The sequence below is a fragment of the Nothobranchius furzeri genome, chromosome 11, assembly GCF_043380555.1.
Source record: "Nothobranchius furzeri strain GRZ-AD chromosome 11, NfurGRZ-RIMD1, whole genome shotgun sequence".
Lineage (NCBI taxonomy): Eukaryota > Metazoa > Chordata > Actinopteri > Cyprinodontiformes > Nothobranchiidae > Nothobranchius > Nothobranchius furzeri.
The window spans coordinates 66590870-66613384 of NC_091751.1; the positions used below are offsets into that span (position 1 = coordinate 66590870).

The 22515-nt window shown below is 46.3% G+C and overlaps 1 protein-coding gene across 1 annotated transcript in view; it reads left to right on the plus strand.

Annotated features, from left to right (window-relative positions):
• Positions 1-22515, plus strand: part of LOC107384361 (phospholipid phosphatase-related protein type 4) — a 61396-nt gene that overhangs the window by 21397 nt on the left and 17484 nt on the right. Inside the window, exons 2-6 of the mRNA XM_015957594.3 lie at positions 2879-3064; positions 10149-10278; positions 14842-15037; positions 21214-21271; positions 21365-21538. Coding sequence (XP_015813080.1) covers positions 2879-3064; positions 10149-10278; positions 14842-15037; positions 21214-21271; positions 21365-21538 — 744 coding nt within the window. The remainder of the gene's footprint in view (positions 1-2878; positions 3065-10148; positions 10279-14841; positions 15038-21213; positions 21272-21364; positions 21539-22515) is intronic.

A 22515-nucleotide genomic window follows, 5' to 3' on the forward strand; every position in this document is an offset into this window, starting at 1 on the left:
TAATAACACACGCTGTTCATTTTTATTTCTACACGTTTTTTTACTCACAAAGATTGTCAAGAAAGCGTGTTTGTCGTGTTCATGTCAAATTAAACTGATCACAAAACACAGATTTACTTTCTTTATTTCGTTTTCCTCATCCAACCCCCATAAATCCCTGTGTGTCCTCCTGCAGCACTCCCGAAGGACAACAGGCAAGACAAAAAAGTCTGACGTGTTGAGTAAAAACTGCTATTTTTAGCATATTTTTAGGTCCGACGTGTTGCTACCAGACGTACAGTGTGAGCGCATGACTCGTGAGATCTGCTCTGCGAGGAAGTCGTACAGTTTGAGCTGAAGCTGAGTGCTACGAGTGAAAAAGTCTCACAGTGTACGCCCGGCTTAAGTGAAGCGTTTGGCGCAAACTCAGTGATGGGAATAACGCCAGTTAAAATGACGGTGTTACTAAAAATAAATGTTTTTTTTTTCAGTAACAAGTCATCTAATTAACAGAGGTCTGACCAAGTCACTACTTTGCAAGTCACAAGTAAGTCACAAGTGTTTCCAGTCAAGTCTCGAGTCGAGTCCAAGTCAAAAACAGCCAAGTCCAATTCAAGTCCAAAGTCAATGATGTGGAAGTCCAAGTCAAGTCCAAGTTCTTAACTTTGAATTTTCAAGTCATAATCAAGTCACCTGTCCAATTTCAATTTAATGACAATGATGATAAATAAATTCCAGAAATAAAGCTTCTTAAAGCTGAATTTATTAGTCCCGCTGTAACACTGATGCATCAGTCTCACACGTCATGGAGCTCAGGTGTTATTAGAACTACCTGTGTGTGTTTACCACCCAGCTTCAGCTCTTCTGCGTTTGGGTCTGACCCACGTTAGTAAATGTAAGTCCTCCATCAGGCTCGTGCCTCTTCTAGTGTCATTTTAAAGGATTTTATTTATTTAACCATTACTAGATTACCAGCAACAGAAATGCTGCTAAAACACACAATTGTGTGAAGCTGGAAAAATTAAAATACTGTGCAAAATGACATTAATTTCAGTAATTTAACTAGACTGAGAGACCATTTAAAGGCTCGGTAACCTTTACAGGTGTTTCTGTTTGCAGTTATGAAATTTAGCTGATTGGGGTCTTGTTAAATATCACACAGTGACCTTTTAATAGTCTAGATATGTCACGATTGCGGAGGATGGTTTGGACCCAAAATGCAGAACCCAGGATGACAAGAGGCAGAAGGAGGTTCAAAGTAAAAATCCTTTTATTTTAGGATAAAGAACAAAAGTAATCCGAGGCAGCGAGCCAAAGTCCAAAACTTCCTGGGGAACAGGAACACCCAAAGCTCTTCTTAGAGCACAAAAAACCTGGAGACAAACGTTCATCCAGAGCACGCGCAACGCTGACAACATACAACAATGAACCCACGCCAGCCACAGACAAGACAGAGCTTATATACACAGGGAGAAGTGATTAGGGAAAATGGCGGCAGGTGTGTGAAGTGAGAGCTGGAGGGAAGACAGGTGAACCTAATAAAAATGGGCAAACAGAAACAGAGGAGGGCCAAATAAACCTAAGAAACTCTAAGACACCAAAACTAAACCTAAAGGCTGCGGGAAGGACTAACACACACACCATCACACACACAAATGCACTAATATAAACAGGAATGGGGAATGGACAAGCACACACACACAGAGAACTACACACACCCACACACACACACACACACACACACACACACAACTACACACACACCCACACACAAACACTGAGCAGGAGACTGAATCTCACACACACGTCGAGCTGGGGACAAAGAAGCTGGGGACCACAAGGACACAGAATGTAAATGAGACCTGGAGGACCTGGGGATGAATGAGATGACACAAGACCTGGGAGAAATAGACTTAAAGGACTACCAACATAAGACACATAATGGACACAGACAAAGGACACATGAGGGCGCTATGAGACACAAAAGGGGAATCTAAAGAGGGATGGAGGACATAAGGAGACACATGAGGAAGACAGACGCAGACCATGACAAGATAAGTGCGATGTTTCTGTTTATGTTTATTTACTTGGCAGATGAGGTAGAGCGGGTTATCCTGTAATCGGAAGGTTGCAGGTTTGATCCCGGCTCTGACCAGGGAATGCTGTCATTGTGTCCTTGGGCAAAATCCTCAACCCTCCTTGCCTGCAGGTGGTGGTCGGAGGGACCGGGGGCACCAGTGCTCGGCAGCCTCGCCTCCGTCAGTGCGCTCCAGGGCAGCTGTAGCTACATTGTAGCTCATCCCCACCTGCATGTGAATGTGTCTGAATACAAATACAGGCCATTTACCATTTTACCATTTTACCATTTGAAATGAACCCTGAAGTTGACTGGCAGCCAGTGAAGCTGGAGGAGAAGCGGGGTGATGTGGGTGTGTTTGGAGGACTTGGTCAGAAGCCGAGCACAGGCGTTCTGAACCACCTGTAGACGGTTCTGGGAGGTTCTGCTCAGACACGTGAAAAGAGAGTTACAGTAGTCTAAGCGTGAGGAGATGAAGGTGTGGAGAACTGTCTCAAGTTCAGAGCGGGACAGAATGGGACTCAGCTTAGCAACGTTCCTGAGATGGAAGGAGGAAGAGCGAACAGGATAGTAGGGTACTGGAAACACTGGCTTATCTGTTTGTATCTACTAATTACTTAGGATGAGGTTACCGTTGTCATCTCAACTCCATCTGTTTACCACTACAGGGAGCTCTTGTAGGAGAACCATGAGAATAACTCGTTTTTTTTTCTCTTCACTAACACTCACTGAGTATTTAAAATAGTTTATCACTTTTAAAGATGAAATGATGGTCTGAAGACTTTCCCCACTTCTTTTGTTCTGATTTCCCCTCTCATACAGCTTCCCATCCTGGCCTCCTCGGCTGTCAGCCTTTATTTCCTCGAGCTGACGGACTTTTTCCAACCGGTGCATTCTGGCTACAGTTGTAACGACCGCAGTCTGTCATTGCCCTACATCCTGCCCAGACAGGAAGTTTGCCCGCTGCCCTTGCTCTTCAGCTTGGCCTTTGCTGTCCCGACTGTCACTGTAAGTACAGATTCTTCTCCTCAGCCGCCACATGTCTCAGTCGCCATAACACCTGGAACTCAACTGCAGGGAGTTTGGATTAAAGAACTAATTCACTGAATGTAAAGTTTTAAAGCAGGGCGCGTAGTAAGTACTGTGATGGAGAGGTGACATGTCCACGGTGGACCCCGCCTCCACACACAGGGAGGCAAGGTGACAGAACAGACAGGTATGATGAAAAAAAAACAACAATTAACCGGACAAAAGGAATAAAAACACATCATGGATTTGAATTTACACCTGACTGAAAGAGCTAATTCTCCTGCAGGCCTGCAAATGTATTGTCCTGGGGTGACAGGTTTCTGATGAAGGTACTAATCCTGATACTCCATCTGGAGGATTTATGGCCTCAAGTGGTTTGATGAGGATCTGAGACAATAATACCCGGATTAATACACCTGTGACTTACGCTTTAAAGAAATCTAAATGATGGGTGTGAAACAGGCCTTCAGTGAGTGTAGAGTTTGTAGAGTAGGAGAGTCTCTCACTGAGAGCTGAGGGAAAATGAGGACCTTTCTCCAGTTAGAAACTCTTTTATCCGAGGGCGGACGGAGTGTGGGAGACTGAGGCCTAGTCCACATGTAGCCGGGTTTTTTTAAAAAAACGAATATCCGCCCCTCCAAAAACTTGCATCCACACCACCTCGTTTAAAAAAAAACTGTCCACACGTACCCAGATAAATACGTTGTTAAGGACATGCCAGACCTGTAGGTGGCAGTACTTCCCCCGTTCTTAACCTCGTCCTTCGTCTGTGGTCTTCCGCAAGGAGCAGTAATTCCGCTTGCAAAAACAAACAAGCAAAGAGCGCTTGGACAATTGATAAAGGGAGCGCAGCTCTGAGGGAATCCATGCTGTCGGCTAGTGTAAACACAGGTCGCACACGTGATGTCAGCATTTTTTTGTCACGGAAAGTGACGTTGCGGACCTTAAAACTCCGGTTTTGTCTGTCCACACGCAGACACCCAAAACGGAGAAAACGCAGATCTTCACTTTGGCCGGAGTTTTTAAAAAGATCCGTTTTCGTGTGAAAAAACTCAGTTTTGGTGTGGATGACAGGCCAAAACGTAGAAAAATATCTACGTTTTGGCAGATCCCCGGCCACGTGTGGACAGGGCCTGAGACTTTGGGGTTGCGTTACCAGTCTGTTTGGTGTCACTGTGTTGAATCCATAGCTAGAGTCAGTAAAGAGCAGTCTGACCCGGGGTTAAATGAAGGGCTGTGACCACGATAAGGCCTGTTAACCTGCTGCTACTGTATTCAAACGTCTGACAGTCGGAAGTGACACACCTCATTCAAAAGACAGAACTTCTGGTTGGAAATCACTGAAGCTGTCTGTAGAGGTCTTCTTTGATGTGGAGATGAAGGGTTGAGACTGCAGTCAGGTGTCATGACTCGAGGGAGATGTTTAACCCGAGACATGCGGAATCAACACGACTTCACTGGGTAAGTTAAAGAAAAGTTTGTTTATTTTCAAAACAGGGACAAAAAGTGCACTGGTAAGTCCAGTGAGGGTGTGCCGTTCGGCGTTAGTCCATATGGTAGTCCAAGATGTGCGGGAAAGGTGGGTAGCCAAGGTGAGTGTTGGTGGAGGCTCAGCGGGCTGAGGCGGGTGAGGCAGCGGAGATAATCCAGGCAGGCGTAGTAGAGGAGGATGGGACGTGGTTCTGGTAATCCGGGGTTCGAGCGGCGAGAGTTGTGTGTAGAGGGGAATATCCTGAACGGAATAAACAAACAAGGTTCAGAGGAGAATCCTCTGAGCCAAAAAATCCAATATTAATTTCAAGCGAGCAACACGAGCAAACGAAGACAAGAGGCTGGGGCAATCATCCGGCGTAGAGTGGTGTCTCCATCCTCCCTTTATACCCGACCTCCTGATTGGACATTCGGCACACCTGCAGCTCCCACCGCTCCTCACCGGTGGAAAATTGCCTCAGAGATGGTTAGCGAGGAAGGAGCACTCACCTTGGCTCAGGAACATGACATCAGGGTGGGAATGTGGCATTGAATAAAGAAAAGTAGATGCTGTATAGCAGGGTACAATGAAGTTTCAGTTGCTCCATGTACAAACAAGTCATGCACACACTCTTCACAGGTTTACATGTGTTTTGTGGACTTGGAGAAGGCGTACAACCCTGATCCCTGGAGGGTCCTGTCTGGGGTACTCCAAGAGTATGGAGTTCCTGTATGACCGGTGCCGGAGCTTGGTCCGCATTGCCAGCAGTAAGTCGGGCTCATTCCTGGTGGGAATTGGACTCCGCCAAGGCTGCCCTGTGTCATCGATTCTGTTCATAACCTTTACGAACAGGATTTCTAGGCACAGCCAAGGTGTTGAGGGGATCCGTTATGGTGGCTTGTGGATCGGGTATCTGCTTTTTGTAGATGATGTGGTCCTGTCGGCTTCATCAGAATATGATCTCCAGCTTTCACTGGAGCGATTTGCAGTCGAGTGTGAAACAGCTGGAATGAGATTCGGCTCCTCTAAATCCGAGACCATGGTCTTCAGCCAGAAAAGGGCAGAATGCCTTTTCCAGGCCAGGGACGAGGCCCTGCCCCAAGTGGAGGAATCTAAATATCTCATGGTCTTGTTCACAAATGAGGGAAAAATGAAGCAGGAGATTGATGGATTGGTGCTGAATCAGCAGTGATACAAGCATTGTACTGGTCAGTCGTGGTGAAGAGAGCCTGAAGGTGGAGTTCTCAACATTCCGGTCATTCTACAGTCCAACACTCACCTATGGTTTTCTAATTAAACCACATTTTTACACCTAAATGTTGTTTTGTTAAATGTTGAATTATTACAAATGTTAAATTTCATTGGTCTTGGGTGAAGGGTGAGACAAAGAACAGTTCGAAGGATCTTTCATGGTGGTTAAAACGAAGAGTCGGAGTACCCGGCCCGGAGGGTTACCGGGGTCCCACCCTGGAGCCAGGCCTGGGGTTGGGGCCCGTGAGCGAGCGCCTGGTGGCCGGGCTTTCGCCCAGGGGGCCCGGCCGGGCCCAGCCCGAACCGGATACATGGGCTCGTCCAACTGTGGACCCACCACCCGCAGGAGGAACATGAAGGGTCCGGTGCAATGCGAATCGGGTGGCAGACCAAGGCGGGAGCCTTGGCGGTCCAATCCCCGGACAAGAAAACTAGTTTTTGGGACATGGCACGTCACCTCGCTGGCGGGGAAGGAGCCGGAGCTTGTGGCAGAGGTTGAGCGGTACCGGCTAGATATAGTCGGACTCACCTCGACACATTGCATTGGCTCTGGAACCCGAGACCTGGAGAGGGGTTGGACACTCTACTTTGCTGGAGTTGCTCCGGGTGAGAGGCGGAGGGCTGGGGTTGGCTTTTTGTTAGCCCCGAGACTCTCTGCCTGTGTGTTGGGGTTTACCCCGGGGGACAAGAGGGTAGCTTCCTTGCGCCTTCGGGTCGGGAAACGGGTCCTGACTGTTGTTTGTGCTTATGGGCCAAATATCAGTTCAGAGTACCCACCCTTTTTGGAGTCCCTGGGACGAGTGCTAGATAGTGCTCCATCAGGGGACTCCATTGTCCTGCTGGGGGACTTCAATGCTCACGTGGGCAATGACAGCTTGACCTGGAGGGGTGTGATTGGGAGGAACGGCCCACCTAATCTGAACTCGAGCGGTGTTTCGTTATTGGACTTCTGTGCAAGCCGCAGTTTGGCCATAACGAACACCATGTTCGAACATAAGGATGCCCACCGGTACACTTGGTACCAGGGCAGCCTAGGTCACAGGTCGATGATAGATTTTGTAGTCGTATCATCTGACCTGCGGCCGTATGTTTTGGACACCCGAGTGAAGAGAGGGGCGGAGCTGTCAACTGATCACCACCTGGTGGTGAGTTGGATCAGATGGCAAGGGAACATGCCGCGTAGACCTGGCAGACCCAAACGCATAGTGAGGGTCTGCTGGGAACGCCTGGCAGAAGAACCTGTCAAGACGGTCTTCAACTCCCACCTCCGGCAGAGCTTTGACCACGTCCCGAGAGAAGTGGGGGACATTGAGTCCGAGTGGGCCTTGTTCCACTCTGCGATTGTCGAGGCGGCTGTTGCTAGCTGTGGTCGTAAGGTGGCCGGTGCCAGTCGTGGTGGCAACCCCCGTACCCGCTGGTGGACACCAGAGGTTCGGGGAGCCGTCAGGCTGAAGAAGGAGGCCTACAGGGCGTGGCTGGTCTGTGGGTCTCCGCAGGCAGCAGACAGGTACCGGATAGCCAAGCGGGGTGCAGCAGTGGCAGTTGCCGAGGCAAAATCTCGGGCGTGGGAGGAGTTTGGTGAGGCCATGGAGAAAGACTATCGATCGGCTCTAAAGAGGTTCTGGCAAACTGTCCGGCGCCTCAGGAGAGGAAGGCAGCAACTCGTTCACACTGTTTACAGTGGGGATGGGGAGCTGCTGACGTCAACTGAGGCTATAGTCGGACGGTGGAAGGAATACTTTGAGGAGCTCCTCAATCCCACCAATGCGCATTCCGAGGAGGAACCAGAGCTGGGAGGCCTGGGGATGGACTGTCCGATCTCGGGGGCAGAAGTTGCTGAGGTAGTCAAACAACTACACAGCGGCGGAGCCCCGGGGGCGGATGAGGTTCGTCCTGGGTATCTCAAGGCTATGGATGTTGTAGGGCTGTCATGGTTGACACGTCTCTACAACATTGCGTGGTCATCGGGGGCAGTTCCTAGGGAGTGGCAGACCGGGGTGGTGGTCCCCATCTTTAAGAAGGGGGACCTGAGGGTGTGTTCCAACTATAGGGGGATCACACTCCTCAGCCTCCCTGGAAAGGTCTACGCCAAGGTACTGGAGAGGAGGGTCCGATCGATAGTTGAATCTCAGATAGAGGAGGAGCAATGTGGTTTTCGTCCTGGCCGTGGAACTGTGGACCAGCTCTATACCCTTGCAAGGGTGATGGAGGGGGCATGGGAGTTTGCCCAACCAATCCACATGTGCTTTGTGGATTTGGAGAAGGCTTATGACCGTGTCCCCAGGGGCACCCTGTGGGGGACGCTCCAGGAGTATGGGGTGGGTGGCTTTCTGTTAAGGGCCATTCAGTCCCTTTACCAGAGGAGCGTGAGTTTGGTCCACATAGCCGGTAGTAAGTCGGACCTGTTCCCAGTGAGGGTTGGACTCCGCCAGGGCTGCCCTTTGTCACCGGTTCTGTTCATCACTTTTATGGACAGAATTTCTAGACGCAGCCGTGGTGTGGAGTGTGTCGAGTTTGGTGGCAGGAGAATCTCGTCTCTGCTTTTTCGGATGATGTGGTCCTCCTAGCTTCATCCAGCTCTGACCTTCAGCTCTTGCTGGGTAGGTTCGCAGCCGAATGTGAAGCGGCTGGGATGAGGATCAGCACCTCCAAATCTGAGACCATGGTTCTCGACCGGAAAAGGGTGGCTTGCCACCTCCGGGTCGGGGGAGAGGTCCTACCTCAAGTGGAGGAGTTTAAGTATCTCGGGGTCTTGTTCATGAGTGAGGGTAGGAGGGATTGGGAGATCGACAGGTGGATTGGTTCGGCGTCTGCAGTGATGCGGACGCTGAGCCGATCTGTCGTGGGGAAGAGGGAGCTGAGCCAGAAAGCCAGGCTCTCGATTTACCGGTCGATCTACGTCCCAATCCTCACCTATGGTCATGAGCTTTGGGTAATGACCGAAAGAACGAGATTGCGGATACAAGCGGCCGAAATGAGTTTCCTCCGTAGGGTGGCCGGGCTCAGCCTTAGAGATAGGGTGAGGAGCTCGGACATTCGGGAGGGACTCGGAGTAGAACCGCTGCTCCTCCGGATCGAAAGGAGCCAGTTGAGGTGGTTTGGGCATCTGGTCAGGATGCCTCCTGGACGCCTCCCCGGGGAGGTGTTTCGGGCATGTCCTCCCGGCAGAAGGCCCCCGGGTCGACCCAGGACACGTTGGAGAGGTTACATCTCCAATCTGGTCCGGGAACGCCTTGGGGTCCTGCCAGAGGAGCTGATGGACAAGGCCGGGGAGAGGACGGCCTGGAGCTCCCTAGTTGGGATGCTGCCCCCGCGACCCGGACCCGGATAAGCGGAGGAAGACGACGACGACGACGTTAAAATTCATTAAAAAAACAGCAGTGTCATGAATATTGACAACTTTCAAAGGGTTTCAAAGACAAATGCTTTCAGTGTTTTGCAAGTTACTGGTTATTATTTTCTGTGTAAAAATGTAACCCCTTGAGGACCATTGTTGCACATCCTCATCAAAACACTTCTGGCCTTAAATGGAGTAATAGGACTGGTACCTTCATCACAAACCTGCCATATCCAGTCCTGTACATGTACTTTTCTGGATCCCATGATAGTTTTTTTTCTTAATTTTTTCATTCACAAATTTTCGTCTGAAATTTTACTTTTTTCCCTCGTTTATATTGTATGTTAAATAATTAATTAATTTTGTTGTTCTTGTGATTTTTATTTTGAGAGACGCTATTTAAAATTTCCTTCTTGTTCTTCTTGTTCTTCTTCTTGTTCTTGTTGTTCTTCTTCTTCTTCTGCACCCAATGGAAGATCTACAGGTGGCAAGGGCCACCTTTATGTCCTTATCACTGTTAAATTGGCAAATAATAAAATAACAATTGTATATATACACACACACACACACACACACACATATATACATATACGTATATATAAAGGGGACGTGTCCCCCCCACTTTTCTGAAGTGAAGTTTTGTCCCCTGCACTTCCAAAAACAATATTACACTATATTAAATAGACACTGGTTGAGCTCTAGGACCAAGTAGAAAACAACCGCTTGTGTTGAAGCCTGTTTTCCAGTAGAACTGTCCATACGCTCATCTGTTGGCTCTGCTGATATTTGCTAACGTGTGATTGGTCATTCCTGACATCACCCCCCACCCCACCCAGTCCTCATGCCGGTTGTGTACCCTCCCCACTTCTAAAGCCAAAACTACATCCATGCATTCATGGGAATTTTTGTCAAGTGTTTTATGCAGTTTCCTGTTTTCATCAGCTAGCAGGAAAGTCAACTATTAGAACTCTGATTTTTATTTTATTTTGTCCTTGTGCCTGTAGATTCTGATAGGGGAGGCCATCCTGTACTGCTATCTGTTCAGGAGGTCATCATCCAGACAGACTGAGGCCAACATCAGCGCTGCAGGCTGTAATTTCAACTCCTACATTCGCAGAGCTGTACGCTTCATAGGTGGGAGGACAAATGCACTGTACTCACAGCTCATTAGAAACATATCTGATAGAACCACACAAACACAGTGGATAAAGACAAACCAGATAACATGTTAGTAGAGGCTTTACTTAGTTATGTGAAGGTTATAGTAAATAAAATTACACTAAGCAAATATTGTAAATTAGGACACTAAAACTGAAAGACGCAACTCTACCACTGACTCAGTTTTCTTTGCAACACTGATGTTTTATCTCCACAAATAACTCAAGCCTGGAGGAGTTCTGCCATGTGGTGGAGGTGCTAATGCTAACTGTTAGCCTCCACTAATTGAGAAGTTCTCTGCTTATTAACTCTAAACCAACAACAGCCTTCCTTGTTGTGAGCCACGTTGGGTGAGTGACAGTGTGACGTAGATCTGTCAGGATTTTCTAATCTCAGAGTTTCACTGTCTGTTTTCCATCAAAGCTAATGCAGGAGATCAATCAATCAACCAACCAATCAGTCAATCAATCAATCAATCAATCAATCAATCAATCATAGCATAGCATAGCATAGTTTATTTATATAGGACATTTAAAATGCAGCATGGGAGCTGCCCAAAGTGCTGCACAGGCTAAAACAAAACACACCAATTACAAGGAGCTAAAACAAAGGATAAAAAAATCTCAATTAAAAGCAGAGAAAACATGAATAATAAGAGCACATTAAAACAATGACACAATAAAACACTAAAACGAGTCACTGTCTAAAAGCCAAAGTGTAAAAGTGGGTCTTTAAACGAGATTTAAAAACCGCCAGAGATGGAGCCTGCCGAACTCCAATGGGCAGTGAGTTCCATAGCTTTGGGGCAGCATGGACAAATGCTCGGTCCCCCCGCGATTTGAGTCTCATCCGCGGCGTGTGCAGCAGCAAAAGGTCAGCCGACCTCAACGATTTATTAATCCCAGAGGGAAATTAGAGTTTCAGTACACACAATTCAGAGATCAGCACAGCATCTGTCTGCATTCCTTCGTGGGAGTTTTAGTTGCTTGCAGCTCAAGGCTACCAGGGCGTCAGATTCGGATAACAAGACTTTGTTTGGGTCAGGCTGAGATAATTTTCCTCTCTGCCTTCAGTCTTTAAACTGATCATTCCAGTCCTTCAGTGAAGCCAATTTTGGGTTTTTAAACCTGTCCATACCACCCGGTGACTCCCTCCGAGATGACATCCATTTTGCGCACTAATACCGGTAACGCAGCTAGAACATTGTCCAGCTTACGATTCACCTCGAGTAGCATCCCAGTCTGTGAAGTCTCCACACGGCCGGTGCTTTCCGTGGGTGCGGGTCGCCCTCCAATCGCTCCCGTCTAGTGTAGGAGACTATTTTCATGTTCAGCCTGCGTGTTAAGCTCAGCATTGCCGCCAGAGAGAATATTTTAGAGAACGAGGATTTTCTGACTCAAGTGTGACATCATGAAGAGTCTGTCTGTCACCAGCTAACCACACTGGGTTTCTAACAGCAGTATTTCAGAAGAAGCTACTAGACTGATCTGGAACATTGAGCTGAGCCATTCCAGCTGGGTGGAATGAAAACAATGTCAGCCAATCAAAGAAGTTAAAGATTAAAGGCACACTAAGCAACTTTTTCATATTTCTAAATCATTTTTCAGCCATTATGTGCTAAAATGACCCGTTACAGGTAAATGAAATCCTATCAGGCCCCTACGCCCCTTGTGAGCAGGATACCCCGTTTGCAACCTCTCCGGACCGCTGCCCTGAAATCTCAAGTCACTCTTTAAAGCAATCCAACCTTACACCTCAGAACAGATGAGCTACACCTTGTTAACATTGATTTTAACGTGTTTATCACGGCGGAGCCTATAAGAGACAAAGAAAGCATTTATCTGATAAACCTAAAGCGGTTCGAAGGAAGGCAACTGGACTTCTTAATTTTTAATTCTTAATTCCAGTTTCAGTCTAGGTAACACCTTCTTGCATCTAATCAATACAATGATTCCCACACAACACAGGCCAATGACTCCCAACACCGGGAGGTAGGGAGGAGGGGTATTCATAGGTAGTTTCTACTCGTTAAGCAACACTAGACAGCTACAGCTTATAAGATTGACTCTCCCATATTCCTGTCAGAACTGCCAAAGCTCCTCAGATGAAAAGTGAAACATCTTTAAGAAACCAAGGAAGTCCAGTTGTCTTCATTCAAACCCGTTGGAGGAGGGGAGTTTCAGTTTTGTTTTCGCAACAGTGAATAAAACGGATGCTAGGAGGTGCTAAAAGCAAGCCAAAACTGCAAAGTTTACTTTTAAAGCGATATGTACAACCACCGCCAGTTTCTGTGTAACTACAGTTGACGTCACCGTGCAAGTGCTGCCGGACAAACAAACTGCATTTACCAAATGGAAGATACACAGAGTTTTCGGATGTCGATAAAACAGCCCGACAGACACCGTGTTCAAAGGCTCATGATAAACGTTCAGTCATGACTTACAATGCTCAACTAACATTTTCTCTAAGTTTGTACTCTTAGATTACTATTTGTGTCACTACTTTTTACAACCTACCCACCTCTGGTCTAAAGCCTTTTCATTCAGCTGGGCTCCTTTGTTTACACCGCTGCCCCCTGGATAACTCCACATCTGAAAGAGCATGTCGGTCTCGAATGTAGGACTTTTCCATCCAGCATAATGCATGTAACAAATAAACACGCTCCCATGGATCGGCTCCACGTTGTGAAAATCTGCTCTTCCACATAAACACTACCATCGCTTTGTTTTATCTGTCTTTATCTCGTCCCGTTCCAGCCGTTTCATGTTGTTGTGGACCTTACCGAGCTTTGGAAAATGGATAAAAAATGTCTCCTCGGACGTCCGATCTGGGTATCGGATTAGCACCTCCCCCCATAGAGCTCCTGACGTCACGCGACTCTCAGAGAGTAGACGCCATGTTGGCAGGCAACAAAGGTAAATAAAATGAACGGGATCGGCTTGGATTTTACTCCGTCGGAGTTTACTTCACGCTTTAAAACCGAAGAAATCGTTTTTTATAGTCAGAAATTAAATAGACTAAACATCTCCGACCCTTACCGTGCCCCTGGGATACTTTTTAAAAACGCCAGAAGCTGTCGAAGCGGACTTCTTACCGGACCTGGTGGGGAACCCCTTGGGATTTCCCTGGAGGAGCTGGCCCAAGTGGCTGGGGAGAGGGAAGTCTGGGCCTCTCGACTTAGGCTACTGCCCCTGCGACCTGACTTCGGATCGGCGGATGAAAATGGATGGATGGACAAATAACATAGATTTACATGTAAGTAGTTTAAATAGAGTGCCGTGCTGTTTGAATGTATAAACTGAACGCCAAGAGAAATCACTAGTTTGATTTTTTTCCATGAGTAAAATAAATATGTCAGGCAGGAGCATCTCAGGATCTGTCTGAGATCGGTCTCGGTGAGACAGATAATAGCAATCCAAAGTGCTTTTTATGTGTGATCTGACACTTGATCAACCATTGGTTAAAAATTAAATACAGCTTAGCCGGTTAATTGCTGTGATCATAAAACACGTAAACGGCAGCACGCAGAACTCACGAGGCAACGTTTTACGTGATGCTTACTTGTTGCTGTGAGTAATAAGACAGAAAAAGCCACGCCAAAATAAGTTTAGGAAGCCCACTAAGAATCATAATAAAAGCATTTAAAATAAATACCATACACAGTTGAGGAAATGTTGGTTTAAGTACCTTATATGAAGCAGTCGCTGCATAAGCGAAAACCTTTACTCTCGGGATCCCACAGCTTCATTTTAGCCCGGTCACTAGCGCGTTTTATTACAATGATCCAACGTTTGCGGCGCTCCGGATCTTGGGGAATCCTGTAGATGGCTCATTCCTTATGTCGTCCGCATCTGTTCTGCATCCTGGGGCACAACAGGAATCTACCGTATTTCCCGTTTGATTGAGTTTTCTGACAATAACAAATAGTCCAGCTGCGGGCTTCTGCCTGCCAATATGGCGCCGTTTCGATTTGAACTGTTGCATGCCGGGAGAAGTGACGTCAACTCCCGGAGCTCTATAGCAGTGCTTAGCTACTTCCTGTTTGAACATCTTTATCTTTATCAATCAATCAATCAAAGTTTTATTTATTGCCTCTTTAGGAGGCAAACTGTGAGACAAGTGGAGCGACTGTGAGACAAGTGGAGCGACTCAGACCCATAGGCTTGTCTAGGGCTACATCCCACAAAGCATTTTGGTCACAATCTATTTTTAGCTATCAGCTGTACACATCAATATAAAAGCACAGTCAAAAGATAAAATTTTTTATTTCAACTGGAAGCAAATTTATTCATTCACAGGGCAGGGCATTTCTACGTATGTGCATTAAATGGAGTTGTGTCACCAGGAGGAACATGGTATTCTTATATTCACACTGATATTAATTCTAATCAGGCGGTTCAATGGAAATGTGCTTGGATTCAGTTGGATTTAGTTTCATACAGATGTATGGATTCATGCTGCCTCAATGTCAGTATTAAATTTACATGTGGCCTCTGGTGCAGAATCTCTGATCTTTATTGTAAATCTACTTCTCCACAGGAGTCCATATTTTCGGCTTGTGCGTGACAGCACTCATAACTGATATTCTTCAGTTGTCCACGGGGCAGCACACGCCTTACTGGCTGGAAGTCTGCAAACCCAACTTGACCCACATTAACATGTCCAGCTGCGATGAAGCTTTTATCCTGGAGGATATCTGCTCTGGACAGGACCAGAGTCTCATCAGTGCTGGGAGGTGAGGCTTTATTCTGTCGGACTGTGGATGTCTGAGAAAGCCTGAGACTTGATGTAATCTGTGTAATCTAAAGGGAAATTCCACTCCTAAATCAAACTGAATCTCTTGCCGTATTCCCCAGAGTTAGATAAGGGGGACACCACCTGTTGTAACCAGTCTCTGTCCTAGATTTGCAGTATTCCTTTAGCTTTTCCTTTGCATAAACAATGTGAGCATTTCATGTGAAGTCATGAAAATTGCTCACTATTAATCGCAAAAGTGACCTAAATAATCGTATTGACTGAAAATGAAAATAATAAGTAACATGTAGGAATTACAGGAGACAATTGGGACTGAATGATGACAAAGCAGTGCTGTAAGCCACCATTGCAAGGCACAAGGACTTGCTGTCTTACTATCATTAGGGGGAAATGTTTTAAATGGCTGAAGAACTCGGTGGTCCCATCCATTTTTGTACAGCTATAGAAAAAAGTACACTAATTGCTGTGAGTATGTTGTATTTACTTCAATTCCTTGGGTGATGCTGGGCTGTTATGTCGTCGTTGTCGTTGTCGTCTTCCTCCGCTTATCCGAATCCAGGTCATGGGGACAGCATCCCAACTGCGGAGCTCCAGACCGTCCTCTCCCCAGCCACCTCCACCATTTCCTCCGGCAGGGCCCTAAGGTGTTCCCGGACAAGATTGGAGATGTAACCTCTCCAACGTGTCCTGGGTCGACCCGGGGGCCTCCTGCCGGCAGGACATGCCCGAAACACCTCCCCAGGGAGGCGTCCAGGAGGTATCCTGACCAGATGCCCAAACCACCTCAACTGGCTCATTTTGATCCGGAGGAGCAGCGTTCTACTCCAAGTCCCTCCCGAATGTCCGAGCTCCTCACCCTATCTCTAAGGCTGAGCCCGGCCACCCTACGGAGGAAACTCATTCCGGCCGCTTGTATCCGCGATCTCGTTCTTTCGGCCATTACCCAAAGCTCATGACCATAGGTGAGGATTGGGACGTAGATCGACCGGTAAATCGAGAGCCTGGCTTTCTGGCTCAGCTCCCTCTTCACCACGACAGATCGGCTCAGCGTCCGCATCACTGCAGACGCCAAACCAGTCCGCCTGTCGATCTCCCGATCCCTCCTACCCTCACTCGTGAACAAGACCCCGAGATACTTAAACTCCTCCACTTGAGGTATGATCTCTTTCCTGACCCGGAGTTGGCAAGCCACCCTTTTCCGGTCGAGAACCATGGTCTCAGATTTGGAGGTGCTGATCCTCATCCCAGCTGCTTCACACTCGGCCACAAACCTACCCAGCAAGAGCTGAAGGTCAGAGCTGGATGAAGCTAGGAGGACCACATCATCCGCAAAAAACAGAGACGAGATTCTCCTGCCACCAAACTTGACACACCCCACACCACGGCTGTGCCTAGTTATGAATTATGCTGTTATGAATTACTGTATTTGTGACGTCTGGCACGCCTCCATGTTTATTGTATAACATTTACAACATGTCAATCTAATGACAGTGAAATGACAAAATCTGGGACCACTTGTCTCGGACACTCGGGTGAAGAGGGGGCGGAGCTGTCAACTGAGCACTACCTGGTGGTGAGTTGGCTTTGATGGTGAGGGAAGACACCGGTAAGACCTAGCAGGGATTGTGAGGGTTTGCTGGGAACGGCCGGTGGAGCCTTCTGTCAGAAGGAGCTTCAATTCTCGCCTCCAACAGAACTTTAAATATGGGAGGCAGGGGACACTGAGTCTCAGTGAGCCATATTTCACGCCCCATTGTTGAGGCGGCCCACCTGCACTTTGGCCGCAGGGTGGTTGGTACCTGTTGTGGTGACAACCCCTGAACACGTTGGTGGACACCGGTGGTTAGGGATGCTGTCAGGTTGAAGACAGAGTCCTATCTGGTTCTTTTGGCTTGCGAGTTTCCAGAGGCAGCTGATAGGTAACAGCGATCCAAGCAGCTCAGGTAGTCATGGTGGCAAAAACCTGGGCGTGGGAGGAGTTCTGTGGAGCCATGGAGCAAGACATCTGTATGGCTTTCAGAACATTCTGGTCAACCATCTGGCGTTTCAGGGGGGTAAATATGTGCTCTATACACTTTTCATATTGGGTACTTTTTACTTTACTTTCCTAAAAAAAGGGGGAACGCAGGGTTTGTTCCAACTACAAAGGGATCTCACTCCCTGGTAAGGTCTATCCAGGAGTTCTGAGGAGGAAGGTCTGTTGGATTGTTGAGCCTCGGATCCAGGAGGAGCAATGTGGTTTTCGTCCTGGCCATAGAACACTGGATCAGCTCAGTACCCTTGGGGGTCCTGGAGGGTGTGTTGGAGTTTATGTAACTAATCTGCATGAGTTTTGTGGAATTGGGGAAGGTGTTTGACCATGTCCCTTTGGGGGCCTTGTGGGGGATACTCTAGGTGTATGGGGTACCGGGCCCCTCGATACCGGCTGTTAGGTAGGTCCCTGTATCATCGTGTCAGAGCTTCGTCCGCATCGCCAGCAGTAAGTTGTTCCTGAAAGTTAGACTCCACCAAGGCTGCCCTTGGTCACTGATTCTGTTCATAACTTTTATGGCCAGGATTCGTAGGCACAGCCAAGGTGGTGAGGGGATCCATTTTGGTGGCCTAAGGATTGACTCCCCGCTTTTTGCAGATGATATGGTCCTGTTGCCTTCATCAGAGCCTGATCTACAGCTGAAGATAGGGTGAGATGTTCGGTTATATGGGCGGGGCTCTGAGTTTATCCCCTGCTCCTCTATATGGAGAGGAGCCAGTTGAAGTGGTTGGGGGCATCTGGTTAGGATGCCTCCTGGACGCCTGCCTGGTGAGGTTTTCCAGGTATGTCCAACCAGGAGAAGACCTAAAGGAAGACCCGGGACACGCTGGAGGGACTATGTTTCTCAGCTGGCCAGGGAATGCTTTGGGATTTTCCCGGAGAAGCTGGCCCAAGTAGCTGCCCCCGCGACTCGACTCCGGATAAGCAGAGGAAAATAGATAAATGGATGGATTGAGATCTCAGAGCAATTTTGATAGTGGCTGTTTCTTTTATTTTTTCACTTAAAAAAATCTTAGTAATATTTACAACAAGGAAAAAGTTCAACATTCTATAGAAGTGTTAGAAACTAGACTTTCAACATGGCTGAAATCAAACATAATCCTACGTCGTCAATATTATTTCAACATGGAAGATATTTAAACATTCCATGGAAACATGGAAAGCTTCATTCCATTTAGAGCGGACCGTGGTCCAAACCCAGCCTCTAATGGAGCCCAGATGTTTCCTTTAAACACTGGTAATAATCACTACTCGTGTACCGCAGCAGCAGTGGCTGACAGCAGCACTTTCTTCACCAGAAGTGAGAGACGCACAGTGACACGGCTGTCGTTAAATGAAAACAGAGATTTTTTTTTAGATTGGATGGACTCCCACATGTTCATTTGTCGTTTAGAGGGTTAGAGATCCTGTTTGTCTGGTGTGCTCAGAAACATTGGCTATTTATCAGCAGTGCCTCTAAGGAAACCCTCACCTATTTTCATTTAATTAATAATGTGAATGATTTAATATCTCAGATCCTGCGTAACTTTGTCACTGTTTATTCTTCTGGTCATATGCAGAGTGTATAACAGCTTGACTGTATCACCGTTGATATGATTTATCTATTAATTACAGTAAAACAGAGAATAATGACACATTTCAAGGTTCAAGGTTGTCTTTATTAATCCCCAAGGGGGAAATTGAATTGCCTTGGACAAGTAAAAACAACATGCACATCCACACAATAAAACATTCACTGGTCACTGCTACAAGCCACAATCATGATAAAAATATCAAATATACAATCATATGAAATGCTCATTGTAAAAACGCACTGCAGCTGGAATAAAAGAGTTCATAAAACGTTCAGTGGAGCACCGGGGCATTAACATTCGCCCACTGGAAGAGCTCCCGAGATCCTTAAAAATCTGGTGAAGGGGGTGATCCTCCAGAGTCATAACTGTCACATTTGAAGGGTTTTTAAAAGAAAACACTGTGTTTTATCATTATTTGTGATATATTATTATTATTATTATTATTATTATACACACATACACATTCTCTGGAGCTCAGCACAAAACTAGCACCCTCCAAACAGAACCAAGTGGTGCTCGCTGCAGAACCACAAAGGCGGAGCTGCACCATAAGGTGGAGCTGCACCAGAGTCAACCCCGCCCATTCACGCAAACTCAGCCTAGCCCACTGACTTCCGTTTTTGTTTTCAACTTTATCGCAAACTGACCTGACCCACATGAATTACGGCTGTTACTAGTTTACAGTCGTTAATGCTATGTTCTGTGCTCCAATTAAACAAGATAAATATAACTTGCTACATGACAAAGTCTGAATATATCCCGAAATAAAAAGGTTTCTCGTAGCGAATATCTGCCCACAGCCGCTCTAACAAAAGTCCTGTACAACAGCATGTACCCTTCCTGTGGGTTCTGGTAGTCCAGTGGCAAGATCGTCTGACTAACGTTTTGCTTTCCCCTCAGCTGATGCTGGTTCGATTCTCGGTGGGGTCGGCAACAATCTATTCAGCCAGCTGAAACATTTAATTTGTTCATATTTTAGTTGTAATGTTCATTTATAGCAAAATATTTATGTCTCTACAAGTTCTTTGAATTTGGTCGTTCCTAAACAGCATTTTAGTTGAAACTCTGCTCACAGATGGACTCACACTGGCTAAATAAACGAATGAATAAATAAAAAAAACACATTAGTCATTATATGTTAAACGGCATACCAATAAATTGTTGTAAACATAGTACTGGCAAGTGTAGCTAGAAATGAGGAAAAGAGATTATAGAATATTTCCACTGCTGGGAGGCGAACCTGCGCAAAACTGCATGTCAACCTGACACCATTACCACTACACCACCACATCTGATAAAAATCAGGTGGCGTTACATTTTATTATGTTATTTGGTGTGTCTTTGTAGATGGGATGTATGATTTTTCTGGCGGTGTCTCAGTAGAAGTCATTTCAGAAATAAATTGTCAGAAAATTCACAGAATATCCAGATTTGAGAACCAAGACCAGACCCACTTTGGGGGAGGAGACCAAATTGAAGCTGAGATGGGAAGAAAATGCATGAATGAGGCCAAAAATGGCTTTGGCGTGTTTCTTATGAGGAAATGACAATATAACATGATTAAAAGTTCCAAAAGTTAGATTTTTAATTATATGGAACCTTTACAAAAACTGTTCAATTAACTTCTCAACTCCCTCCTCAATCTTGCATTTTTTAGCTATAACACCCTCTTTGTTTCCAGAATGCTATCAAGTCTGACAACTGGAAGGAATTGGACTGACTCCGATAGGATGGGCGGGGCTGATTTCTAGCTACACTTGCCAGTACTATGTTTACAACAATTTATTGGTATGCCGTTTAACATATAATGACTAATGTGTTTTTTTTATTTATTCATTCGTTTATTTAGCCAGTGTGAGTCCATCTGTGAGCAGAGTTTCAACTAAAATGCTGTTTAGGAACGACCAAATTCAAAGAACTTGTAGAGACATAAATATTTTGCTATAAATGAACATTACAACTAAAATATGAACAAATTAAATGTTTCAGCTGGCTGAATAGATTGTTGCCGACCCCACCGAGAATCGAACCAGCATCAGCTGAGGGGAAAGCAAAACGTTAGTCAGACGATCTTGCCACTGGACTACCAGAACCCACAGGAAGGGTACATGCTGTTGTACAGGACTTTTGTTAGAGCGGCTGTGGGCAGATATTCGCTACGAGAAACCTTTTTATTTCGGGATATATTCAGACTTTGTCATGTAGCAAGTTATATTTATCTTGTTTAATTGGAGCACAGAACATAGCATTAACGACTGTAAACTAGTAACAGCCGTAATTCATGTGGGTCAGGTCAGTTTGCGATAAAGTTGAAAACAAAAACGGAAGTCAGTGGGCTAGGCTGAGTTTGCGTGAATGGGCGGGGTTGACTCTGGTGCAGCTCCACCTTATGGTGCAGCTCCGCCTTTGTAGTTCTGCAGCGAGCACCCTCTCAACAGAACTGGCACTAGACAAACAGCAAACAGCCTCCCCGTTGCATCGTTGTCTTTATATAACTGAGCACGATAATCAGTGTCTGGAACAGTCAGCCTCTTTCCTTTTGTCTTTTAGAAAGTCTTTCCCCTCTCAGCACGCCACACTGTCTGCTTTTGCTGCCGTCTACATCTCAGTAAGTCGTCTCTTCACCTCTTGACCGTGTCACCAGAACACATTATCAGCATAACTAACAGACCCAGTCATGTTTTTGGCATTCGTCTTTCAGATGTACTTCAACGCGGTGCTGACAGACTCGGCCAAGCTGCTGAAGCCTCTGCTGGTGTTCTCTTTCACCATGCTGGCCATCCTGGCTGGACTAACCAGGATCATTCAGTTCAGAAACCACCCTGTGGACGTCTACTGTGGGTGGCTGCTAGGAGCTGCCATCGCTGTTTACCTGGTAACTACCAGCTGGTTTTTAACACACTTGATTATTTTTATATTTTAGCCTGAACAGGTTTGCTAAAATCTGAGCATGTATGTGCAGCGGGTTGTTTTATTTTCATGGTTGCGTCTGAACCCAGACATGTCACAGCTGAATATGCTGGATGCACCGCAGCCTGAGAAGCGGCCTGCACAGAAACAGGCCTTCACTCACATCACCATCATCACCCACTGAATATGGCTGCTTCATGTCCTCGCTGGTCACTGTTCTTTAGGAGCTTGAAGTGTAGAAGCTGAGCTGGTTTAAATACCTGAAAAGTCACCCCTCTGGTGCAGAAGGCTCTACAACAGCTGCAGTCCTTATGAATCTGAGGAGGTTTGGTATGTTGAACACCAACTTCACAGACTTTTAAGCTGTTGTATTGAGAGCAGCTGCACCAACAGCACCACTACGTTGGAACACAAACACCTGCAGAGAGTGGTGAAGACCACCAGGACGTCACTGTCTTTTCTGCAGGTCATGTCCAACCACAGGATGCTGCCTCCACCCTCATGGACTTCACTCTGCACTCAAAAAATATTCTTGGCCCAAGTAGACATGCGATAATACTTTTTATGTAAGATTTAATACATATTATTAAAATAGTTATTTATCAAAAATAAAGTAAAATCTACTAAGTGCAGGGTATCCGCGGGTCCTTAAAAAGTCTTAAATTTGCTTTTCCAAATCTAAGGCCCTAAAAATCCTTTAAAATGACAACTAATCCATAAATACAGTTTCCAAAGGTCTTAAATTACCAAAGACCCAATAAAAGAGATTCTTTTATTTCTATAAAATTGTTGTGATTTTCTAGTTGGTGTTCAGCTTTTTTATGTACGATGTTGGCGTAAGCGGAACCGTACACATTCAGCTGGTTGTGAAGGGGGGGCTATTTTTAGATGAGCACATTAGCTGATTAAGCTAGTGGGAGCTTGTGCTATGGGGAAGCGGAA